The sequence below is a fragment of the Molothrus aeneus genome, chromosome 4 (assembly GCF_037042795.1).
Source record: "Molothrus aeneus isolate 106 chromosome 4, BPBGC_Maene_1.0, whole genome shotgun sequence".
In the NCBI taxonomy this organism is placed as follows: domain Eukaryota; kingdom Metazoa; phylum Chordata; class Aves; order Passeriformes; family Icteridae; genus Molothrus; species Molothrus aeneus.
This window is the reverse complement of record NC_089649.1, coordinates 61,809,785-61,834,342: the sequence shown is the minus strand read 5'-3', so window position 1 is coordinate 61,834,342 and position 24,558 is coordinate 61,809,785. Positions and strand designations below refer to the sequence as shown.

The 24,558-nt window shown below is 39.6% G+C and overlaps 2 protein-coding genes across 2 annotated transcripts; both read right to left on the bottom strand.

The window, feature by feature from the left end:
- Positions 1–2,496: 2,496 nt before the first annotated feature.
- S100P (S100 calcium binding protein P) lies at positions 2,497–6,820 on the bottom strand. Its single transcript, XM_066549208.1, has 2 exons — positions 6,683–6,820; positions 2,497–2,646 (listed from the first exon to the last, which is right to left on the bottom strand). The coding sequence occupies exons 1-2, from the start codon at positions 6,818–6,820 to the stop codon at positions 2,497–2,499; spliced, it is 288 nt and encodes a 95-aa protein (XP_066405305.1).
- Positions 6,821–16,001: 9,181 nt separating this feature from the next.
- On the bottom strand, positions 16,002–23,935 carry LOC136556100 (uncharacterized). The gene is made up of 5 exons (XM_066549154.1): positions 23,881–23,935; positions 21,596–21,787; positions 20,126–20,239; positions 19,148–19,281; positions 16,002–16,349 (listed from the first exon to the last, which is right to left on the bottom strand). Exons 1-5 carry the CDS (start codon positions 23,933–23,935, stop codon positions 16,170–16,172), a joined length of 675 nt encoding a protein of 224 aa, XP_066405251.1. The 3' UTR covers positions 16,002–16,169.
- Between the last annotated feature and the right edge of the window lie 623 nt (positions 23,936–24,558).

Genomic DNA, 24,558 nt, shown 5'->3' with positions numbered 1-24,558 from the left:
GAGGTTACAAAGCAGCTTTGGGCTGCTGGGACCAGCGCTGCTGTGAGCAGCCCTCCAGCACTGAAAAAACCTACAGGTTTTCAGGAAAATGGACAAAATGGCATTAATGGGTGAGTGAAATGGTGTTGGACTGGAGGCAGGGAGTTTATGAAACAAGAGAGAATTAAGGGGTAGGTCATAGCTCTCACTGCTCAATAATATGGTTTTAAAGATCTGGTTGATAAAATGGAGTAACAAGGTGAATCTCTTGGCTCACAGGGCAGGTAGAGCTCTTCACCAACATTCTCTTTAAGAGCTATGTTTTAAAAGCAATTTCAGTGCTGTGGAGAACAATGCTGCCATAAATTGCACAGGGGGTTTGCAAGTTACAAGTAAGGGGAAACACCTTCACAAGGGTGAGATTGGGATGGTGAAGCTAAACCCTTCCAAAAGCTCAGGAGATGGAGCCTCTGCCTGGCCCTCAGCTCCTGCTGTTTCCACTGCAATCACTAAAATGCCCTGGATGGGACATATGCTATTTGTCCAGACATAAAATTGCCATTTTATTGCCATTTTATGAACACTTCTGATTTTTGTTTTCTAATCTTAACACAGATTCTTTTCATTTTTTAATGATGCATGGACTTCTAGGCTCAATGAACAATAAAAAGGGTGCATTTAGTGCCACATAGTGGTAAAAAATCAAAAAATTCAGTGAAGCTGAATATTCTGAAGCAATGCAGAACATTAGGTGTTAATGCTAAACTTGTAAAAGTAAAAATACATTTCAAAAAAAGTAGGATATACTGATCAATTTGTGATATGTATTACCAAGATTTCTTTGTCTGAGGATGGTTTATACCACTAGCTAGATAAATGGGCAATATAGGAATTTTTTGACTCTGTGTTTGGAATTAGCTTGCTTTGCAACAAGCAGAGTATTTTGCTCATTTATAGCCTTGACAAAATGGTGAGGGGTGTGATAGTGGGATTGGCCCTTGCAAGTGGCACAGCAATCCTGGATTAGAGCTGTAAAGGTATCTCAAAATCTGGCAGTAATATAGAGCAGCCTCTGAAGAAAAGGCTAATTTGGGATCTCTAGTTTGGGAAGACTTTTGCACATTTTGGTGGTGAGTAGTTTTCTTGCTCAGGGACTACAGAAAACCATTACTGTTGTCAATTAGAGAGGTAATGGTACTTCTGCAAGTTAATGGATGCCTTGCAATTCATCTCCAGCCATCCAGCACCAGAGCAAGCTAGCTGAAACAAAACCTGCAATGGTTAAAATAAAGTGAAATAAACTAGGCTGAAATAAACTAATAAGACCAAAATTTTCCATCGAGCTCCCAAAAAGATGAATACACCTAAACAAGGTATGTTTGTACAGGGTTATGAATGGGTCAAACCTGTGGTGTAACTTCAGATTCAGGAAACTCAGTGAATCTGAGCTGCTGTTCCTGCCTTTGCTATGCTGCACAATCTTTCAGGGGCTCCAGAGGGACTTGTGGCACCCCTACCTACGCAGCACATTTGCATACACAGTAGGACAGGGAAATATTTGGCTACTGGCATAGCATAGGAATAGCACTGAACAATACTGTTCTGTAGAAAAAGGAACAAAATTTATTGTTTTTGCAGTTTGTATTGGGATGCTCACTGGCAACGTGCTTCAAAATATAGATTTGATTCTGTCTACAGTCTTGCTTCAGTTGCAGAGTTCAGCTGATGTCTGTTGCCTCTCCTCTGAAAGCAAATTCTGCCACTTCCCCACACAGACATTTTTCAGGTAAGGAAGCAAAAATTGCTGCCATTTTTGTTTCAGGCAAAAATACTATGGCACACTATTTGGGAGGATATTTAAATTTATTTTAGAGTAATATAAGTATATTGGTACAAAATCCTTATGGTGTCATAGAAAATAAATCTGTGTGGTCTGGATGAGATGGCTCACTAGCACACAAAACTGCACAGAATCCTCCATGCTGAAAAAAACCAGAAAAGGTGTTTGGGATTGTTTTGTTGTTTTAACCAAGGAAGAACCAACAAGGGTTGGTTCTGCAAGCCCTGCAACAACCACACAGCTGAGGGTACCAAAAAGGCTCAAAGGTAGTGCCAGTGAGACCTGTCCAGCCGTGTTGGCACATGTGTGGATTTGGGATGCATCCCAGAGATGCTGGTGTATTAAAACAGCCTCAGGCTGATTCATGGTTCCAGCAGCCCTTATTCTCGTGCAGCTTCTGCATTGGTATGGATATTGAACCTTTTGGCTAAGAAAAGAATTTTAAAACCAGAGAAAGGGAGAAACTACTCAGTGTGAGTTAGTGGGAGTCATCAAACCCAGGCTGTTCCACAAATGAGAAGAAATTAGCATTCAGGATAGGGAATAAGCTCAGTAGGGTTTATTTTTACAGTCCAGCATGCTTGCAAACTTCACAGCAGTACATGGAAGGAGTGAAGGGATCCATATCATTGGCATATGGAGCACATGCAAAGACAGCTTTTGTGAGTATTTGACAGCTATTTGGCTGCATTCTGCTCAAAATATTTGTGACAGCAGCCAGTCAGAGCTGCCACAAAGATGACAAATTCTTTGAAGTCCACTTGGGAATCTCCATTTTCATCCAGGTTCTTGAAGACTTTATCAATAGCATTCTTGTCCTTCCCAGTCTGCAAAAGAAAAAGAGCAGGTTTAGGTGAGAGGATGCACAACCCCAATGCAGCAACTTCTCCAGACAAGGTCCTTGGTTGGGCTCTGGGCACTTGGTAAGGTGCCATGTGCTCCCACTGTCTGCACAGCAGCAGTGAGTACCAAAAGCATTTTTCTCTGAGTTTATTACACCTGAGAGCTGCAGTCAAGTACTGTCACAGAGAGGCATGGTTGCTACATTTAAAACAACATTTATCACAATTAAAACTTGGTGTAGCACCAAGCCCTGAGGAACAATACTCAGATGAATTAAATGCTATGAGTTCCCCATCCATTCCCCTGGAAAGGCTCAGCTGGAGCACAAGCAGTTTGCAGTTTTGTAAAAAGATGCTTTCCTGGGGCAAATGTAAAATTTAAACTTCATTGAATAGTTCCACCCCAGAAAATATGCCAACAACCTCAAAAGTGCTTTGAGTGCTGCCACTGGCCTTATGGCTCAGCAGAAGCTGCTCACAGGAGCTGGTGGCTGGGAAGGTGCCTCCTGAAGCCTGTGGGATTCTGAGCTTGAGTTACCACAGCAAATATTCTTCTAAGTTGTCATTATTCTCCTGTGTTGCCATTATTCTGATGGAATGACTGAGCAGTGTCATCAATCACAGCCAGCATGGCTTCATGAGAGGAAAGTCCTGCTTAGCAAACCTGATTCCCTTTTATGATGAAGTAACCCCCTTAGCTGATCAAGGGAAGCCAGTTGATGTCTTCTTTTTGGATTTCAGTAAAGCTTTCAATAATGTCTCTCACAGGATCCTTCTGCACAAAATGTCCAGCACACAGCTGGATCAACACATGATGGGATGGCTGAGCAACTCATGGTTCATGGGTGGGCCATGATGGGGGACATCAGGCTGGGGACCTGTCACTAGTGGGGTTCCACAGAGCTCCATCCTTGTCCCTGTGCTCTTCAACATCTTCATAAATGACTTAGACATGGGACTGGAAGGGATATTGAGCAAGTTTGCAGATGATTCAAAACTGAGAGGAGCTGCTGGCTCTGTTGATGGCAGGGAGGCCTTGTGGAGACACCTCAACAAATGAGAGGGCTGGGCAATCACCAACCATATGAAAGGAACAAAGAAAAGTTCTGAATCCTGTACCTGGGATGGGACAACCCTGGATGGGTGAGGGCCTTGAGGGGAAGCTCTGTGAGGGGTGACTGTGGTCACTGGGTCTGGTCAGCCTGGAGGAGACTGAGGGGAGGCCTCAGTGCAGTTACAAACTCCTCGTGAGGGGAGGAGGAAGGGCAGACACTGACCTCTGCTCTGTGGTGACACTGACAGGACCCCAGGGAATGGCCTGAAGTTGTGTCAGGGAGGTTTAGGTTGGATATCAGGAAAAGGTTCTTCACCCAGAGGGTGGTGGGGCACTGGAACAGCCCCCCTGGGAAGGGGCCACAGCACAGCCTGACAGAGCTCAAGACGTGTTTGGACAATGCTCTTGTGCCCACAGTGTGACACTCGGGGTGTCCTGTGTAGGGCCAGAGCTTCGACCCAATGATCTTTGTGAGTCCCTTCCAACTCAACATATTTTGTGCTTCTGTGACTCTCTGAACCACTACATTTCAAGACTGATATTAACAAACGCATAATCAAATTTAAAAGCGTTTGTTTGTTTGTGGTTTTTGGTTTTGTTTTTGTTGTTTTTTTTTTTTTTTCATTATGCCAAAATAGCATTTTTTTTTTTTTCATTATGCCAAAGAAGCTTACAGCAGGATTTTTTGGCGCTGATAATTGACAGGGATTTTCGAAGCTGCAATTTTAACATGAAGCAGGAGATGGCAGTACAGACCTGTTAAATCTAGGAAACAATCGTGGGGCTTTCATAGAAAATGGAAAAAACCCTGATATAACACTAGAAAGAAATGATAACAACTTCTGAAAATTTCCCACCAATTTAAAACTGTTAATACCCAAATTTAAATCTGAAGGCATTTTTTGATCATGTTCTAATTAACAAAATTTTTCATCCTGTAATTTAATGTTTCACTTTAAATGCAGACCTTTTAAAATCACTAAAAATTGAACAATTTCCTTAGATTTGACAGATTAATTCATCTGGAATGTTTAATTAATTTTCAATTCGTAAATTACACGGGTTTCATTTTATAAATGAATATTTCAAATCATTTAGTGAACTATATGAACAAGTTGTAGCATGTGAATTACTTCTGAGATGCAAAAATGGAAATTGTTTTTTGGAAATTCTTTATAACTGAGTCCAGTCCTTCAGTCCTGTGATATTTATGCCTGATTGACTCAAGACCTTTCCAGGAAGTTGTGATCTGTGTCAGCTATAACCAGTTCTAAGGCCATAAGCAAACACAAGAAATTAGAAAACACTGTGCCCTGGATTTTCTAGCAAATGAAAAAATACAGATATAAATGGCAGGGAAATACAGGTAGAACTTTTTTTCTGAAGTCAGACTTATATTCTCAGGTTTTTTCCTTGCAATTATCAGTTTGGCAAGACAGGAACAAGGAATATTATTGGTTTGAATTTGTTTAAAATATTGGCATAAAAATGCGGGGCGAGCGGATTGTTGTTGGTTTTTTTGTTTTTGCTTTTGTTTTTCCTAGAAGATGTAAAGCAGGAAAGGGAGATAGAGACTGGAATATAAGAGGACCATTAGCTAATTATCTTCCTTGAAAATTCCAGTTTTTGCACCAGTTGCAGGAAATAGCTAGAGCCAGTTAGAGCAGCTGTGGGGAACTGGGAGAAGAGGTGCCAGGCCACCAGACACAGTCAGGACAGACCTGTGAGCACCATCCCATTTGCCATCTGCTTACTGCAGTGCCTCCCCAGCCTTATTTAGACCAAATGCCAGTGTCTGGGATTTCCATGCCATCCCAGAATTGTGGTTTTGTTGTTGGTTTAGTTTCTCTTTACATGGAAGTGCTGTGGGTACCACACAGCTCCATGTTCAGGAGCAGGACCCTTCTGTGATGCTGTTGGGTCTTGAGTACTCATCTGTCTCACACAGATTTCTCAGAATCATTGGAATATATCCCCCCTGAGCCACCCAGGTCCTCATTCTGAATATTGCATCTCTTTAATTTGTGAGACATAACTCCAGCAGGTGTGGATTTCATGTGGTGAATTCATAAAGTTTACATGGAAAGATACTGAATTGTATCAAGTGCCCTGGCTGCAGTGCCCTGAAATAGTTGTTATAAAACTGAACAATGCTGGATATAAAAAACTGAGATCCTCACAAGGAGCATTTGGTTCTAGACTTTTGCCATTTCAAACAGCAACAAAACAGTAACATTTAGAACAGTAACAAAACAGTACAAATATTACTCCAATGTGGAAAGAACAATGTATTTAAAAGTGTTTTCTGGATTTTTAGTGAAGGGAAACAAATTTTAAAAAAACAATTGAAAGTCTCTCCCTGGTGGCTAAAGCTTTTACTAGAACATATTAAGCACTTTGAATACCTACTGAAATGCACTTTATGATTACATACAAATCTATGTTGTACAATATATACCCAGGTCTTTCTTTTGCTGTTAAAGACAAATGCCAAACAGTTTGCTTTGAGTTCATCTGTTGTTCTGGTTTATGCATCATTTTGATGAGCATACTGAGTATGCAGTATAAATACCTAGAGAAGATAAATGTATAAATATTTAGAGAGATTCCTCATCTGCAATCAAGATCCTCAACTGCTGACAGCACAACTACCTTCACAGAAGTTGTGACATGAAGTGAGATGATAAATCCAGGGATAAACAGAAGTAAATGAATTCTGAAGTTGAAACCAAATCTCTTTCAAATCCATTGTCCTGATATCTCAAGTGATGAATTTAGCAAACAGGGAATTGCCTTGCATATTAAACCAGTTTTACAGAGTTTGTGCAAAACCTTTTTTAAATTTCATATTTTTCTACAATCCATTGCATATTTTTGGGTATAATGTTCCTAAAACATACTAAAAACAGTTTCTGCAGGCTGCTCTTGCACCTGCAACACAGAAACGGTGCCGCGCTGTTCTCTTACCGCGAGGAAATTTGGGAGCTCCTTTTCCAGCAGAGTCTTTAGTTCTGCTTTGCTGAGGGTTTGCCTGTTGCCATCAGTCCTTGCATACTGGTCAAAGACAGCAATTATCATTCCCATTGCAGTTTCCAGCTGAGACATGTTGCTTCTGGAGCCTGGCTTTCTCCTGAGCAGGCACAGCCCCAGGGCTCTCTTGGAGGATGGAGCCTGCTCTGCTTCGGGCTTCTTTATGCATCTGTCCCCTCCCATCAGTGGCTGCACCCCCAGGGGACAGCTCTCCATTAGCAAACACCTGTATCTGGAGTACACACCTCCATGCCAACACCTTTGCAAAACTAAAGGTTTATTGTCCTGGTGTGACTGGTACAACCAGTTGCTCACCAGTAGAAACCAGCCTCTCCTTCAAGGTACACAGTGTGACTAACACACAAAAATCAGATTTTGTTATTGGCTGTTTGCTCAAGATTTGTTCTTTCAGATATTCCTTGGTAGCAGAGCGTTGGCAGCCCAGTTTTGGTGCAGTATCAGCCTCCTCTTCAGGGGAAGATGAGCATCTCACATCCCCTCACCACCAGTTAGGGACTGTGAGGGGCTGCAGGCTTGGACTGCCCTCCTGCCACACTGAGGATCTTGTTACAAACCACATAAATCACTAGCACACACTTGGGGTGGGATTCTCTGGATGGAAAGCAGAGATCTGCCATGCAGACAGCTAGCACAGTCCTCCTGGACTTGTGCTCAGTCCATAGGGGATGTCTCAAACAGGTCTTAAGAACCAGCATCTCTCCACAGGCAGCAAAAGGAGCCCTGCATCTGCCCAGGGCCAGCAAAGGGAGCCTTGCAGAGCTGCTCCACAAAAAACTTGCTCAGGTAGAGATATCTGAAGCAATAAATCTGATACCTGAGCAAACAGCCAGTATCAAAATCCATCTTCATCTGCAGTAAGATAACTTGCTATTTACTTTACGCAGTACAGATTTTGCAATAAAATGACTTTTACTGAAAACAAAAGGTCACTCTCAAGTCTTGTGTCCCCCTGTGGCCTTTGATGGACTTTGTGGCTTGCCTGTAAACCAAGGTCCTGAATCATTAGACACCAAACTGGCTGGGCTCACACCTACCCAGAGCAGAGCTGCTTGAGGGTCTGTGCTGGGAGCTGGGAGGCACCTGGACAGTGGGAACACAGCTGGAGGAGGCTCATCAGCTACAGCCATGCTGAGTTTTGAACAAGTTCTGCTTTCTGGCCAAAAACAGGGTAACTTGGTCTCTGTCAGCTCCAGGTGCCTACACCAGACCTGGAGGAGCTCATTTGAGGTGAGTGACATGTGGAGTTTACAGAATGGACACACTCTGAGCAAATTATTTGGGGGAACCCATCAAAACTAGGCCATTCACTGTTCATTCACTCTTCATTGTGCATGAATAATGCTGATGGACCCCAGGGTGCAGTGTTCTCTGTAGAAGACCCTGATTGTGGATTCCCAAAATTAAACCTGAGTTTGGATGTCTTTGGACATCCTTGAAGATGCTTGCAGATAACTTTCCACTCACAATATGCTAGAGAAGGGTTAGAAAAAATTGGTTTCAATTAAGCAAAACTAAAAATTGAACTCCTTTCTCTCAAATGCCTATAGCCACCTGTTCTCCAGGCAAAATCTGTCCTCTAACATCAACAATATCTCAGAGCAAGACTACACATCCTGTATATGTAGAAATCTAGAACTGTTCTGAAAGAATACCTCTGTGATTTTCCATCTTACATTTTCCAACAAGTGATTTTGCATTTCCCAAAAATCACAGCAGCACCTCAGGCTGTATACTTTACCCAAACAGTTCATGAGAATGATTTGTTCCTGACTTCAACCTTATGACATAGTTGCAACTGATTTGCATTACAGGGATAAGGTTTTTAAGTGAAGTTTCAAATTTTTACATTAAAGTGCATGTTGAAATCTGTGGGGTTTCTTCTTCAGAAGAAACAAGAATAAAGCAAACAACTGGCCCTGGTCAGCTATGAACATGATCTGGTCTTTGCACACACCCACACAGTGGCTCTCTCTGTTGTGTCAAGTGCCAGGAACTTTTCTTTGTCCTTTTCTGACATGTGTCTGCAACGTGAATATTAAACATGGCCAGTAAAGAAAAATAAATTTCTGCATCTAAAGGGAAAAAAAATAAAATTAAAATGTGTATTTTATGCATTTTTATGACTTTGAATCATGAACATCAGTGTTAGTTATACAGAAGGAAGAAAAGGCAGAGAGGGAGATCAGCTTCAGTCAACAGGATGTGTCAGTATGTCCACAACTCTCCCATGTAACGTGGCAAGAAGGTGTTCTCACACATTTTCCTCTGCAAACATGGGTGACTCACAGTTTTTGATGATATGGCTGCAAAAGTGCTAATACACAGAATAAACCACAGAGCTTGAACTTCTACTAACAGAAAGGTCACCATGGTAGTGCTGCCTGGTTGGGTTTGTTTATTTTTGATGTGCATTTATCTGAATTCATGCATGTGCACACACATCAGTACTGCTCAGAGTTTTCAATTCACACTTTCTGTACTGTTTAAATATTTCTTTATGATTTGTTTGTCATTAAAAATTGCAGCTTTGTGCACACAGCACAGACTATTACAGCTGTTTGCAAAACCAAAACAGAGTACAAATAGAAAGCCCACATAGGAGAGATGGCAGTATTTTGATGCCAATCCATCTGCCCAGCTCCCCAGTGAGAGAAGCCATTTCTGTGGGCTTGTTTAAATTTTGTATTATAATTATAATATAAATAATACTCGTTATTTGCTTCTTTCAGGTTTCTTTCTTTGAAGAATGGTATGGGCAACAATTTGTATGAGCATGTACTGAGTGCTTATACAGAATTAGGTCTTGGTGTTCCTAACGTGGACTAAAAGTTTAAACTATATATGTGATAAAATGTGGACTGTCATGCATAATTTTCAAAACCCATTCAGGTGTACCCCAATTTTATGACATTTGGTCAGACATCCAGGCTTACATGAGATTTGTGTGACCCTGTGGTGATATTCTCTTAGACAATAAATTTTATTCCATGCTTTTTGCAGCAGTGTCTGTTTTGGAAATGTCTGAAGAAATACATTTTTCATTTCTACTGTAAAGGCCCATTTGTGTCACAGCCAGATGAATAGTTGAAATGGGATAGTTGCAATGGTAAACTTCTAGTAGAGCTTTTCATCCCTTACAGCTTATCTTATTCCTAAAGGTGTAGGAAGCTACATGAGAAGGACTTTTTGACAATTTCCACAAATCTGTTATGTATCTGAGTGGAAGAAGCACAGGAGGAAACATAACCTGAAATTATGAACTTGTTATTTTTCTGGTTTCTTGGCAGCAATATGAAAAGAAATTTATTTTCCTCTTAGCAAGACAGGAACATTTGAACAACAAACAAACATTTCATGTTCCACATTGAGAAAAAATTATCAAACTCCACAAATTTTCCAGTGTCCTAGACAGTCTGTTGAGCTTCAAGCATAAACACGCTTCATTTACTTTGCACTGCTTCTCAAAATTTTCTAAGTCTGGTTAACAGTTTTTAAAGATCATTTCATTTCCCCAATACACAGTGAATTCATTTATGTCTAGTGAGCAGATGATGCAATTACTACATTCCTTAGCAGAAAAAGTAAAAAAAGAGCAGACTAAATAGGCACTGGTGGGGCACAGGCAGAAGAGGAGTTTGCACAAGCACAGTGTGCTGTTCAGTGACACGCTGGATAGGCTCTGTTAATTATAGACAGACCAGTTTATTGTTTTATTATCATTTACTTCTCACTGCATTAAAAAATACAATTAATAAGTTCACATAGCATTTCAGTGAAGTCTAAAGGCAGGTGAAATGGATAAGATTGAGGTCAGTTAACTGGCTGTGTGATACTGGCTGTGTGATTTCCTGAGCTGAGAGCTGGAGTAATAACACTGTCATCTGGCAAAGCTGTGCCATGGGAAACTCACTTTCAGCACTGCATATTGACTCTAATCAAACACATTTATTAGTGCACGAGACACAGCCACATTAGACTGTAAAATCATTGAATATATTTACAGCCAATAAATTAATATTTGCAGGGTAAACACTTCTGTCTAGTCTTTACTCCTTGTTTGAATAATTTCCTGGATGTCATTCTTTGCAGGGGTCTTTTATACTTCAGTTTTAAGATTCTTGATGTTAAGTCTTCCAAGAATACTTTTTATTTTTGGTTGTAATGACAGAAAAAGAGGTCACACCCTAAGGTAACCAAGTGTTGTCCACACAAGTGCTGTAGTTTCTAAATCCATGATTTAGTCTCTCAGCCAATCCTGCTGAGCTGTGGTGAGCGTAGCAAAAAGTTGGTCTATGGCATGGTCAGGAAAACTAGGGGAAAAAGAAGAAAAGAGAAAGGAAAAGAAAAATAAAGAGGAAAAGAAAAAGGAAAAGGAAAAGGAAAAGAAAAAGAGAGGAAAAATCAGAAAGGCTCAAACAGAGCTATGAGGAAGGATAGTTGTTTTGTAACAAAAACAACTGAGTAAACCTTTTGAAGGAAGTTCCTATTTGTTATAGAGAGGTAAAACATGCAAAAATGAATTAGCCAATTCCAGCAAAGCTCTCAAGAGACTTCTGTATGCAGGGAGGAATATTTTGGCTCTGTTAGCTGTCGTGCTTAATTATGAATTTAGCAATACACTTATTCCTTCATTGTACAAAAAAATTTTCTGAGAGGAAGGAATACCTAAGAGAAAGTTGTTTAGTGTTGAGTGTCCATGCAGGAAACACATCAAAGAAACACCTATGCATTTCCCTTTCTAAAAAACTTTTTTTTTTTTTTTTTCATTTTGAAATATGAATTTATGTGTACACTGAGGATATGGGTAGGACTGACCTACTCTCCCAGCACTGTGTGTAAAGTGAGGTGATATCCATAGATGCCTCCAGGAAGATTTACAAGGCAAATTGCTGCAGTGGAAGTTCCCCAGGCACACACATTTTACAGAGCTAGCTGCTTTTCATTTCCTGAAAGCAATCACAGAGTGCAGTGTAACTGATAAGGAGTGGGGCTTTTTTAGCAGTTCTGCCACTGCTAATGGCAGAAAATGCTGGGCTCAGAAATACTGGAAGCAGGGGTGGGAAATGGAACTAGAGCCTGCTTTTGTAACAGATCATTTAACTTCAGATTTCACTCATCAGAAAAAGAGAAAGCTTTCAACAAATAGGAGAATAAAAAATGATCTGCACAGAAGTGGGAGAATCCTTGCTTTGGAGAGGAGAATCCAACCACGAATAGAGTCTCACCTAGAAGAGAGGATGCTTGACTCTGTTGTGGAAATGTGGTCATAAATACAAATACAGGAGCTGCATTATTATGGCCAAAATTGCCAAATGTGCAATCTAGATGTCCTACCTGGTATGTGTCTTAACTAGGGTAGCCATTGCTGTGCCAGGACACTGGTTGTGGTGTCTTGGGAACAGCCTGTACCTGGGTGATGTCCCCGTGCTCAGCACTCACACCGCTCTGTGGCCACACTGCTCAGCTGAAGGTGAGGTGAGAAAGCTGTTGCAACTCTTTCTACCCAGGGGTAACCAGTTTGAATTAAATGGTAACTGCTCTTTCCATTTCCTTTCTTGCTTCATAGCAGCCCCTCTTTGAGATTAGATCTGCAGTTTAGATCAAGCTTAGTCTGTATTTAAAAAGAAACTTGAAATTACACCTTTTAATATTGTACAGCTGCTAAACTGAAAAAGCAGAGCTTTTCTATCTGAGAAAAGAAAGGAAATTGGTATTTTTGGAGTGTCTTTCACCCTACTACCTGACTAGTTTGTGTTGTCTTTATTAGAGAAGCTTATGGCTTTTTTCCTCTCTCCAGAATTAAAAGCTAAAAAGTGAAGAAGGGAGCAACACCTATTAGTTGCTTTCATGATTTATTTCCACAGCAGTATCAGAAACCCTAACCATGGGCTGCAATTGTGTTAGGCCTGGCAATTTACAGATACAGCATTCCTGGCTTGTGGAGATGAGCATTCAAGTTTAGGACAAGACAAGGACATCAGCAGATAAAAGAATAGACAACATTTCAGAGCAAATGCACGTGACAGGCCCAGTTCCTTGTTACGATTCCAAACCCTTAAGTTGTTCAGTTGTTCCTCTGATCTCTGACTGTCTTAAGCCCATTAGTAATACCTAACACAGATGCTGCACTTTTGCCTCTCTGCCTTGTCCTTTTTATACTCCTCCACCTCTGTGGAGTTGAATACTTCCTGAAGCAAGGTTAGGAAGGGCAGCTTTGGCTGTATAAGATACTGCCAAGCCCTGCCAACAGTCTCTGCTCTGGAAAAAAGACAAGGAACTAATTTTTGTCGCATTCTCTCAGCCAGCAAAATTCACTGGCATGCAGCACCCGACCACAGCACCTTTGTCAAAGCTGTTTTATTTGAATGTTCATAAAAATCCTTCCTCCCATCTCAGCATTTCACATTAGGTAGAAAACAAGAAACACTGACACATGATCACCTGCCCTTTCTCTTCATTAGAGAAATTGCTTCACATTTTTTGATCTGAGTATTTGTTTGTCAGTTGTATTTGCAGTTTCCTGTTTACAAAGAACTGACAGAAGAGCTCTTAGAAAAAACAATGATAATAAAAAGCCCTTTACAGCTGCCCCCGTTGTAACCACAGGGGAGACAGGAGGGAGTGAGTGGCTGTGCAGGGCTCAGTACCACACACAAACAGAGCTGTTCTGCAAACACATTAATTGGGACAACTCATCATCCTGCCTGCCTCTGAGGTCCTTGGTGTAATGGGGCTGGGAATGCCTGCTCCATGATCTTCCATGGGTACAAGGAGAGGAAGGAACCCCAGTCCAGGGTTTAGAAGAAAATGTGCAGGTCAAGCTAGATCATACTCAGTCACTAAGAGCAGCTACCTAAGTGCTAGGTAGGGTAAATAAGATGTGACTCCTTGCATGGTTTTGCAAGGGATTGGGAAGAGAGAGAGTTCAGGCTCAAGCAGACTGTACTAGCTCTGCAAACCAGGGTCAGGAGCGTGACAGAAGCAGAGAGGGAGCTTCATTTGTAGGGCTGTGACTAAGCCAAGTACATTGGTGAGACATTAAAAACATAGAACACACACAAGGCTTTTGAATTCATTGTGCCAGACGTGCTCCTAAATCAGCGTGTTTCAGCCTGTGCTCAACACAACACTTTGGACATAAATTAAATGGAATAGAACCATCATTTTTCAGCAGCTTGTTCAAAAGGGAATAACCAATAAAATGGCTAAAAGCAAGGGCCCAGGACTCTCTTCAAGTTCTATTATTAGACAGATGCCTTCATTATATTCTCATCAGCTAAACAGACAGTTAAAACTGAGATCATACTGCCTGCTAGAACGTGACCTGGGGTTAATTACAGAGCGCTGGTTTTGTTTTAAAGCTAACAAAACAGCCAAGAAGAATTAAAACACTGAAGGATTTATTGCTTCCCAAGTGGCACAGAAGCAGAGAAGCTAATATATTTGAGGCAGAGGTGTCAAAAGCTGGAGATCTAAAAATACTCTGCTGGCTCATAGCCACCACTGTCAGCCACAGATAAAAATAGGTCATGATAAATTGGATGGAGTCTTCTACAGATGTTGGAAATGACCGTGTAACCATACAAAATGTGTGCAGCTGTTAAGAAGGCAGCATTCTTTGCTGTTAGGAGCCACATTTAATCAAAATGTAATGAAAATAGGATTTGGAGACTATTAAGCTGCGGTTTTCTTTAACATTTTTCCTGAAAACTCTACCTTGTCATTAAACAGAGAAATAAGCAGCAGTATTTAGAAAGACCAAAATTTACTGCACCCACTTACAGCTCTGGTGCATAACTGAGAGCTTCCTTGAACTTAGGGAAGGTCAAGGGACTTGGGCTGAAGGTCACTGTTTTACAGATTATGACTTTCTTGTGTGGCAAACAAAGTCACAGGGTTTGGGGGAATCCAGGGCAGTCCTATCTTTGATCCTTAAAGGAATATGGCATATGATAGAGTTCCACCATGCAGTAAAGGAAATGGATCTGTAATAGTGAGTTTCAGGACCTGAACTTTAAGAAGAGAAAAAGAATATTTTTTTGCTTTATTCCATTTACAAATAAATACCATGAGATGTATTATAACTGTTTCTCTCATACAAGACATAATCACAGAGCACTGATTACAGTCTGGTTCAGACAGCAGCATATTTATTGCAGTAGGGAAGTCAGGGCAGGTTACAGAATAACCCAGGAAAGGATCCAGAGTGAGACCCAGCTGAGCTACAGTGATTTGAGAGGTAGCTTTGTGAACTGCAGTCAGTACAGCACAGACTGAGCCACACCATGAGCTGTTCTGTATGGCCACAAAGATTTCTTGAACAGCATTTAGTAGGAAGCCAGTCACACATTTAGACTACACAAGCAGTTTGTAAGGGCTCTGGGAAAGCTGGATTGTATCTATTGCACTGCCCAGGTACAAGCTGGACAAAAATCTCGAGCAGTGAAGTTGTTTCTACCTGCACTGATGGCAAGATGTTCTAACCTCCAGCTAAGCTATGAAAAAAGCATTAACAGAAGATAACATAACCCTGGTACATAAACACATTCACATTTCAGATATCCACTCTTAGCATTCAGCAGCCCTTGGACAACTGCCATTAGCTTTGCTGTCAAAACTTTCCCCTTGTGTTCTGACCTTGGAAGCCAGGTTCTCCTTAATTTTTTCAACTTTGGTTTTTCTTCAGTGATTTTTTAAAAAGTTTTAAAGCTGGCAAAAGTGGAATAAGAATTACCACCCCTATCTCCTCCAGGCAGCCCTCCTGAACCAGTTAGACAATAATTATATATATATATATATATATATATATATATATATATATATATATATATATATATATATATATATATATATAAATTTAAATCTAGTATTTCATTGTGTGTAGGAGACTTCTTTCTCTGGAAGACTTTTCCTAGTTTGTGAATGAAGTAACACTAACAGTCCCTTTATATATAACAGGAATATAATCCTTTCTGGCATACCTCTCTGTCTATAGTGTGGTCAGAACTGATGACATCTTCAGAGATAATGTCATCAATGTCAAAAATGCAGACTCCATGCATTTTTGTCTCTATCATCTCCTATTCATCCATGGGCTCCCTGAAGAAATGCTTGTGTTGGAGAATGGTGCTCAGTCCAGAAATTTTTTTCAAAGTGTGGTAAACAGAGTATTTCTGGACACAAGAGGAAGAGCTGAAGACAGTTTTCTAAATGACATATTCTCCAAATTCAGAGATTCCTTAGAATGTTTTATTAGTGACAAAACATTTAAAAACTGCTTAGAGCCAACTGTTTTTCTTCTGTATTGTCCCACTGACAAGCTTTTGACAGGAAACACGTAATCCATCTTGCAGCAGCAAATTATCATATTTTTCAGTTTCATAGTTATTTAGCCATATTTTGTTTAGTTCTGAATGTCAAAGTAGATGGCAGATCCTTGTCTCATTCTAGACTTTTCAGCTGCCCTAGTTTGTGGGATTTGCTCATCTTCTCCATTAGACACAATAGTTGCAGTGGATTTGTCATCTTTTCCTCCTGATTCATTGCATAAAATTTCAAGTGATTCATAAAGCATAGACACAGCCTTAAAAAACAAAGAAAATGTCTGTCAAGACTTTTACCCATAAAGTAGATGTAAAATAAACTTTTACCCATGACACAGCACAGCCCCAGGAAACACAGAGAAACACAGGCCATGAAGTTACAATCACAGAAGAAATGAATGTTTCAGTATTAATTGTTGAAAGGCAAAGCCTTCCTATATTCAGATTCAATTCTCTTAGTTAATTAGGCAGCAGGCACAAAATACCTTTTTAGAATACTAAAGATGTCAAGGTTCAGGGTAGATCAGATTCTCTGAAATCTGAAATGGAAAACATTTTCACCCCCTTAATCTTTTAACTCTGATATTTCCAAAAAACTTTATCATACTTTTCCCTCTGGATGGATGCTCTTTTGATGCAGTAAACTAGCACACTGCTGTGGTATTCAGATGCTCTTCTGGACAGTGCAAAAGTCATCCTATTCCTAAACATACATGGGTAAGTCCTTTAGCAAAATATGAGAATTAAATATCTGCCTGAAATGTACACAAAGACCTATTCCCACAGATACACAAAATCAAAATCTCAAGCTGAGATGGCATAAATGAATAAATGGGTGGAAGTTATGAAGAAGTGGCTTTTTGTCTTCACACCTACATGCTGCTATGGGGGTTTGCTGTCTGTGCTCTGATGAGCCATACTCAGCACAGAGGGGTACCTGCCAGACAAATGTCAAACAGGGGGCATGGCAGGGGTGGCCAGCCAAGCTGGATCACAGTTCTGTGTGTTTTGAACAACTAGAGCCCCCCAGTCAAGAGTGAGCATTATACACACTATCATGAGCTGGATTTTTGTATTAATGCTACAAGAGTGCTTAAATTTTGACTGGAACCTGCAGAACTAGATGAAAAATATCATCAGCTGCACTGGGAACTCCCTCAAAGGCCAAATCCCTCTGCAGCTGGCAGAACTGTCTGGGAAAAACTCCCTGAGCTGAGGAAACATGGGATGATTCTCCAGAGACAGAGATAAGTGCTACAGGAGCCAGCTTTGCCATGAGGATGTTCACTCCCAGGTTAAGTTACCTTGGGTACTTGCACCTATGTTGTCACCTGACCTAATTGCTCAGTGTTGTGGTGACATATAATACAGGTGAGAATAAAATCCATGGCTTGATTCAATTTCTGTGTTACAGGATTGCCTTTTCAACACCAAGAATTGTAAAAAAAGCATGAGACTGTAAGTAGTCTTGCAGAGGCAGATAAAACCTTCATGTTCACTGTTCTAGAAATGATGCCCAAACCGACTCAGAATATTCACCAAATTTCCAAACTTAACAAGAAAAGTGTAAGTTATATAAAAAACCAGTGTGAGACTTGTTTTTCCCAAGTAAGTAGAGACTTTCTCACAATCAGAAAAAAAAATTTAAATTAAGGTGATAATATTCTGCAATAGAATTGAAAGGTAGTAAGGGCAATTCCAGAGATACCATAATATTTGCTTATCACTGCTGGCTTAATTTGTTTGAAATGTGGTGTCCATACACATTGCATGTACTGGCCTTACTAACCCACTGGACCTCTTGAATGATTTATAACATTTATGCTTGAACATTTAAAAGGATGACACTATGAAACCACTCTTTCTGCTTTCACTAAAATATCAAAAAGGTCTGTTACATGAAGGAAAATACTGAACCTAGGCCATGATACATCACTGTGGCTGGTAGCTGCTAAATCATGAAGCAGCTGCAAAAGATTTTTATTGCATTCACACATCCTCTGAAGCAGTCTTATCCACACAAATCCTGAGCAGTAACTGGCTACTAATGAATTTTTCACTCAGCACCCCCTAGGATGCTTGTTTTCTCATTCTCAACCTCGTTTTCCTACAACTTCATTAAATATTAACAAGCAGAAGAGTAATCCCTTCATAGCTAGCAATTAGAATAATTTATTACTATGACCAGACCATATTATGACTTATATTCTTGTAATTTTCTACTATGATATCTCCAGTAAAAACAAGTCTCTTAGCTTCAGTGGCAATCTTCCTACAGAGAATGAATTTTCCCAGGTATTTTATTTTTCTTAGAGCAATGACTCTTGCTCAATAAAAGATGGATATTACTGTTTCACTACCTGCATGTTGATATTTTCTCTTGCCATGACCACAGTACTAATGTGACCAAATCAAGGCTGCAGCCAGGTTCTCTTATGGGAGAACCTGGAATCTGTAAGCTCAGTAACTGGAATTGTGACCATGGGCTTGAACATTTTTCATCTCTTCTGTGTGACTTGCCCAAGTCTCTCCAGCTGATTGCAATAAAAACTGTGCCTGCCTATGCAAGGGTTAAATTAGGGCTTCTTTCCCTTGCCTAATTTATGTTTCAAAGTAATTAAAAGATGAATAATTGCATGGAAAAGGGAGCTTGCCAGAAACCTGCTACCTGCTCTCAGTAAGCATTGCCTGCTCTAATGATCCTTGACCTTAGTACACAGTTACATATAAAGGGACTTTCTTGCCCCTTTTTACTTCTCCTATGTTTCTTTCTTTCACTCAGTCTCTATATTGATATTCTCTGCTTTTTGCTGCCCTTTTCTCCAGACAATCTTAGAGTGTTTTTAACTATAATAGCAGATGTCAATACTTTCCTATTACATAAATATCCCTCTTCTTATTTCTGATTGTGGTTTTTTTTTGCTTTAAACCTTTTTCCTGTGTAGGAAGATGCTGTCCTAGGAACAGCAGGTTCTTGTGTGCTTTCTGTTCTGTCCATTCCCCAGTGCCTCATTTTGAAAACCCTCTCATAGCATGAATCTTGTTATAAACCTCTTACCCATTCAGCAGAATTAGATGATGAGTTTTCCTCAGCTGCTTCCCAGGTGGATTCCTCTCTCCCATGAAGCTCTTCCACCTCGAGTCTCTGCTCCTGCTCTTGCCCTCCTGTCAGCACAGGAAGCTGTGCAGCACCTTATAAAACCCAAGCTCCAGTCAGTGCTTGCTTACTGACCATGTCCAGAGTCAAACCTGTGCTCTGCCCGAGCTCAATAAACACCGAAATGGAGAGAGCAGAGCTCTTGTACAGCTAGTCTTGATGACAGTAACTAGAGTGCTGTTCAGGCTGTAAATGAAATAAACTGAAAACAGCCCAAACAGTTACTTAAGAGGCTGCCTTAGATTATCTCACTGATCTGAGTCCTCTATTCACAGCTGCCCTACATTTATATTTGGCCTGCACCCTTGTCATTCACCCTTATCTTCCTATGATTTCTTCCATCCTTAAAGTTCTAGATTTTGAAAAAGACCCCCCAAATCCATCAACAACATAAAACCCAAATGAACAAACAAAACTGCCCTCCAAAACCCTCCTCCCAACCCAAATTAATAATTAATTAGAAAGAAATCACAGCCTGAAAAAACAGAACTATGTGTTCAAGGCAGGGTCTTTCACATGTCACTTCCAGTTGTCACTACCAGGAGTAAGAGATTGTGATGCAGAGCTAAGTTCTGGCTCCTCACTTTTTCAGTCAGAAATCAGCAAGAAATTATCAGAACTGATATCCTTGAATACCCTAGCCAGGTCAAGACCTTCAGTTAAAGTGATGACTCTCCTTAAAAGGTAAATAATCAAAGCAAGTGGCTGCATCCTGAACTACGAGCTGTGCCTCTGACCCCTCCTGTCAGCTCGAGATGCCTCAGCAGACCAGGACCAGGTGAGCAAATTATACACTGAAATACCTCCTCAGTGCACCTCTCCAGCCATCTCAAACCAAACCCATAACTTATTTGTGCTAATGGAAATCTTGTAACTCACCAGATAGGGTGGAGTACTTTTTCTTTTTGTAGCAAAGATACAAGCTTCCCACTGCCACTAAAAAAGGAAGGATGGCCCATGATTCCAAATATCTCCTTCTCAGTGAGTGAGCTGCTGCAATTATAAATTTTAAATATGTGCTGGTCAAAGATAAAATAAAAGATCAATATCACAGCAAAAGAAAAGGCAAGTAAAATTAAAAATTATTTCAAGAGTGAATTAGGTACAAGGTCACTTTTCCATTTCTAAGGGATGTATGCCTGATGAACAATAACATCAGTACCTCCTACAGCTCCTGCAGATTCACATTCCCCCTCTCCACAGTATTTAACACAAGTCTTTTCTGCTTGTACTTGACCAAGCAAGAGATCAGATTCCCTAACTCATGTTAGGACATTAAAACACTGTTAAAGAGTTAAACTAATCTGCATTAATTGTCCACCATTTTGAACACGACTTCATTGATTCTCTGGCATTGATAGTTTCTAAATCTTTGATAATTTTTGTGTTTCCCTTTGAACCAGCTGACCCATGGTATAAAATACTGTACAAAACTGGAGTGTACTGCAGGATTGGAAAGGCTTCCTGTGACTTGACCAGTCAGCAAGTGAGTGATGTTTGGTAATGCTGAAGGTCTAATCTAGTTCCCTAGTGTTTCTCTGCATTTGAGAGCTATAAAGAGAGCTGAAGATCAGGATCTTCCAGAACTGGTGCATAATGTCTTCAGTTAGTTGTATAACAGAAGTGAGGTAAATTGTCTTCTGGGTGTCTCACATTGTATTAATAATTTAAGGGTAAACAGATCTCACTCCTATTGCTGAAAATTTTAGTTGTGTGTGAATACTGATTGCATTCATGCTGTTCAATGCTTAACTCAGAATTGGGACCTTAAACTGCTCCCCTGTAAAAGTTAGCATATGTCTTTGGCAAAACAGGGAGACACAGCACATACAAAACAATTAGCCACAACAATTTTATGGACACAAATCCATGTAGGGCCCATACTGCTCCATCATCCATATTGATTTATTTCTCACTTTTCATTAAGAACTTGTAATACAAAATTAAAAAGGTTAGTAAAGGTTACAGATTACTGAGCAGAGTAACCATGTGATCACTGCAGCCCCCTGTAAGCACCCAGCAGATTCTCTCAGTGTCTCACACCCAGCTGTGGTTGGGGCTCGTGTGAAACACACAGCTCATGCACAGCATTTCTGTAAACCTTAGTTAATAATTCCTATTAGCAAATCCTTATGGAGGAAAACAAACACTGCACTGGAGATACTAAGGCAGACAGTTTGAGTCAGTTGTCATTAAAAATTGTTCATGCCCTCTTTGTTTGTCTCTTTCACCCAGAGATCCAAAGTGTTGAGGAAGGAAGGTGGGAGGGGAAGGAAATGCAGAACACAGTTCAAACTGAAGAATCTTTCTGATGAAAAGTGATATGGCACACATGCCTTGCCAGCCTACCTTTCTCTTCAACAATCACTGTTGTCCCATTGCCACGTAGTTTTTTAAGGAAAGGTATTTCAATAACGATCTCACAGTAGTAAAATCCAGTGTCATTTACATTGGCAGATTTGATGACGAGCACATCCTTGTTTTCATGGGTGATGTTGGACAAATAGAGAAGTTTTGATGATATACTTTTAGTGATGTTCACTTGATTAACAAAATACCAGCATGCTCTACACCTCTCAACAGATTTTTCCCAAATACAGGTGATTTCAGTGTAGTCTCCAACTGATAGATTTATATTTGTTGGTGCTTGGATGACTCTTAAATTTTTGGGATCTGTAGCTATGGAGAAATACACACAGATTTAAAAGGGAAAACAACAAAGAGATGTCATTAAAGCAGTATTTACAAGAAATACCTTAAATATTAAAGAAGTGTTTAAATATTAAAATAAACATTTAAAATAACAATTAATACTGTAAAATCATTATGGCATTAATTTCAAGCTTACTACTCACTTCTCCCTTGAATGACAGCAATTGTTTTCTGGCTAAAGTAAACTTTTAACCTGATGTGTAAAGTCCTCCACCATTGTTTGTGTGCAATAAATGAATATTTTCTGCATGCTTGCTGATAAACATATTTTTACTTTCAACAAAAAGCTTTATAAAAAGAGATTGAGTCTGAAGCATATTAAACACCCTCTGCCAGATAAAGAATAAACAAAAGGAGTAATTCAGAATAATTAATTGTCAATAGTGAAAAACTCATCAAAGTTAAAGAAAAAGACACTGCAATTTTTGTCCTTATATAGGAGTTCTTGTCCAGTACTGCTTCTAATGAATGACAAGTTTACAGCATTTTAGAGGTGTTTTTTTCATTTGGTTTCAACTTCTTCCATTAAGTACTTGCTGACAAGCAGTTTATAACACCAAATTCACCTCCTTCATTTAATAAGAGATGCCACAAAGATCCCTGTTCTCTCATGGGGTCTCTTGTCTGGATTCTAAGAAAAGGCTGACTTGGACACTATCAGTAGAAATCAAAATTTTTGTTCCTTCCTGCTTTCAATACATTTTTCTCTCACTGTCAGCATGCAAAGTGAGTGATACACGAGACATTGTGCAATATATGTACAAAACATTTTCTTCTAAAGTGAAACCACTGTGTGGGTATCAGATAACTCTTTTTATATTCTAATGGCATTGATGCTCATTACAAAAGTGCTAATCCTATAAAATCTATTCCCATGACTGCTGAGACAATTATTTTCATATGCTGTATGAAGAATTATAATTCCTTTTTTCTATCCTTTACAATATTAAAGTGAAGAACTAATAATAAGAGTGAATGGTATGATTTTCTTCTAAATTTTATCCAATTTATCACTCAGGCATATTTCACAGCAAGATACAACTAATTAGACACACTTTTTCATATCTCACCCTAAAATGGCATCTGATCAGTTTTATCAAAAATATGCAAAATATTTTTCTATTTTTTCAATAGAAAAAGCCACACATTCATCACAAGTAAAGGAGTCAGGCACCTCCATCTTTACAATGCAACAGTTAAAAACTTGTAGAAAACAATATGGAAAGCATAGGGTAATATAAGCAGCAGAAAAAATAAGGGAAATAATTGATGTAGTGTGTAAACAACCTAGAAGCTGTTCAAGTTAAAGAAATAATCACGGATTTCAGTTTTTCTGTTCATTGTTTGTTGTTTAAAACACAGTTGTGCTATCGACAGTGCTATATTTTCATCTTTACTGTTTTTCTGAAAAATATCAGTGAAAAATAATATTTTGCTAACTTCTTAACTCCTCCTTAACTTCAGCATTATCCACTGCAATTTGTATTGAACAAGAAATATGAATTCTTGTCTGCTTTGTATTTCAGTACCTATGTGATCTAGAGAAATCCTCCTCAACACTTTAAAATTCTACATTCAGCATTTGTCATATCAAATAATCAAGTCAGAAATCCTAAAAAGATGGTGCATACATTAACCTAACATCATTTTGGGTGTTGAAGTGTTCAATTTGTTCCTCTATGCTTTCCCTGCAACAATTTCTTTGTGAAAATGCTTTTCGATTTCTCACGCTTTTTAATCTTGCTTTCAGCATTATGAAAAAACAGTTAATATTCTCCTTATCTCACATGTGTATTTGAGGTGGATATACCATAAGTTTTTTTTTTTTTCAAATCCAGCTCAAGGATTACAGGCAACTAACTAAAAACAAAACAACTACATCAACAAAAGAAAAACAGACAACAAACCAAACCAACACTTACCTAAGCAGCCAAAACACAGTGTTAAAAGAAGTTTCATTGAAATGATGATCGCCATGCAGAATTATTAGCATTTGCATCAGGCTGCCTTGGTTGAAGATCAGCAGAACACCAAATGAAAGCATGTCAAATTTGCACCTTAACTTCCTCTCCCCTCATGTGGTGACGATGATACAACGTAAATGCAACCCAATTTTTCCCTACACTCTGTGAAACTGCTGTTTCAGAACTCAACCATCCTATTTGAAATGAAATAATTTCTTCTTTAACATTTAAACTGTGTTGTAACTGGTTGCTGTTCAACCTAGATTAGTCTCTCTTCTGGTATGACATAAAGGACTGGTTTTCCATGTGTGGTTTCATGACAGCATTTGACATTGTCCTAAAATCCTTCATTTAAAAGCACTTTACAAAGGTGAGGTTTCTTCAGCTGCTGTGCACGTGCTTGTCAGCAGCCTCTTCCAGCCAACCAGCTGAATCTCATCCAAAGCCAGACACAATGATTGCTCATGGTTACACTGAAGTCAAGCATTGCTCCTGTCTTTCTTTACCATACATTTCATTGCCTCCTTGCTGAAATGGCGCCTGAATTCCTCCCTCTGGGAGAAGTACTTTTGTACTTTTGCCTTGACAGCAGCAGAGCTCTCCTGGCAGGAGCAGCAGAGGAAGGCTGAGCTCCAT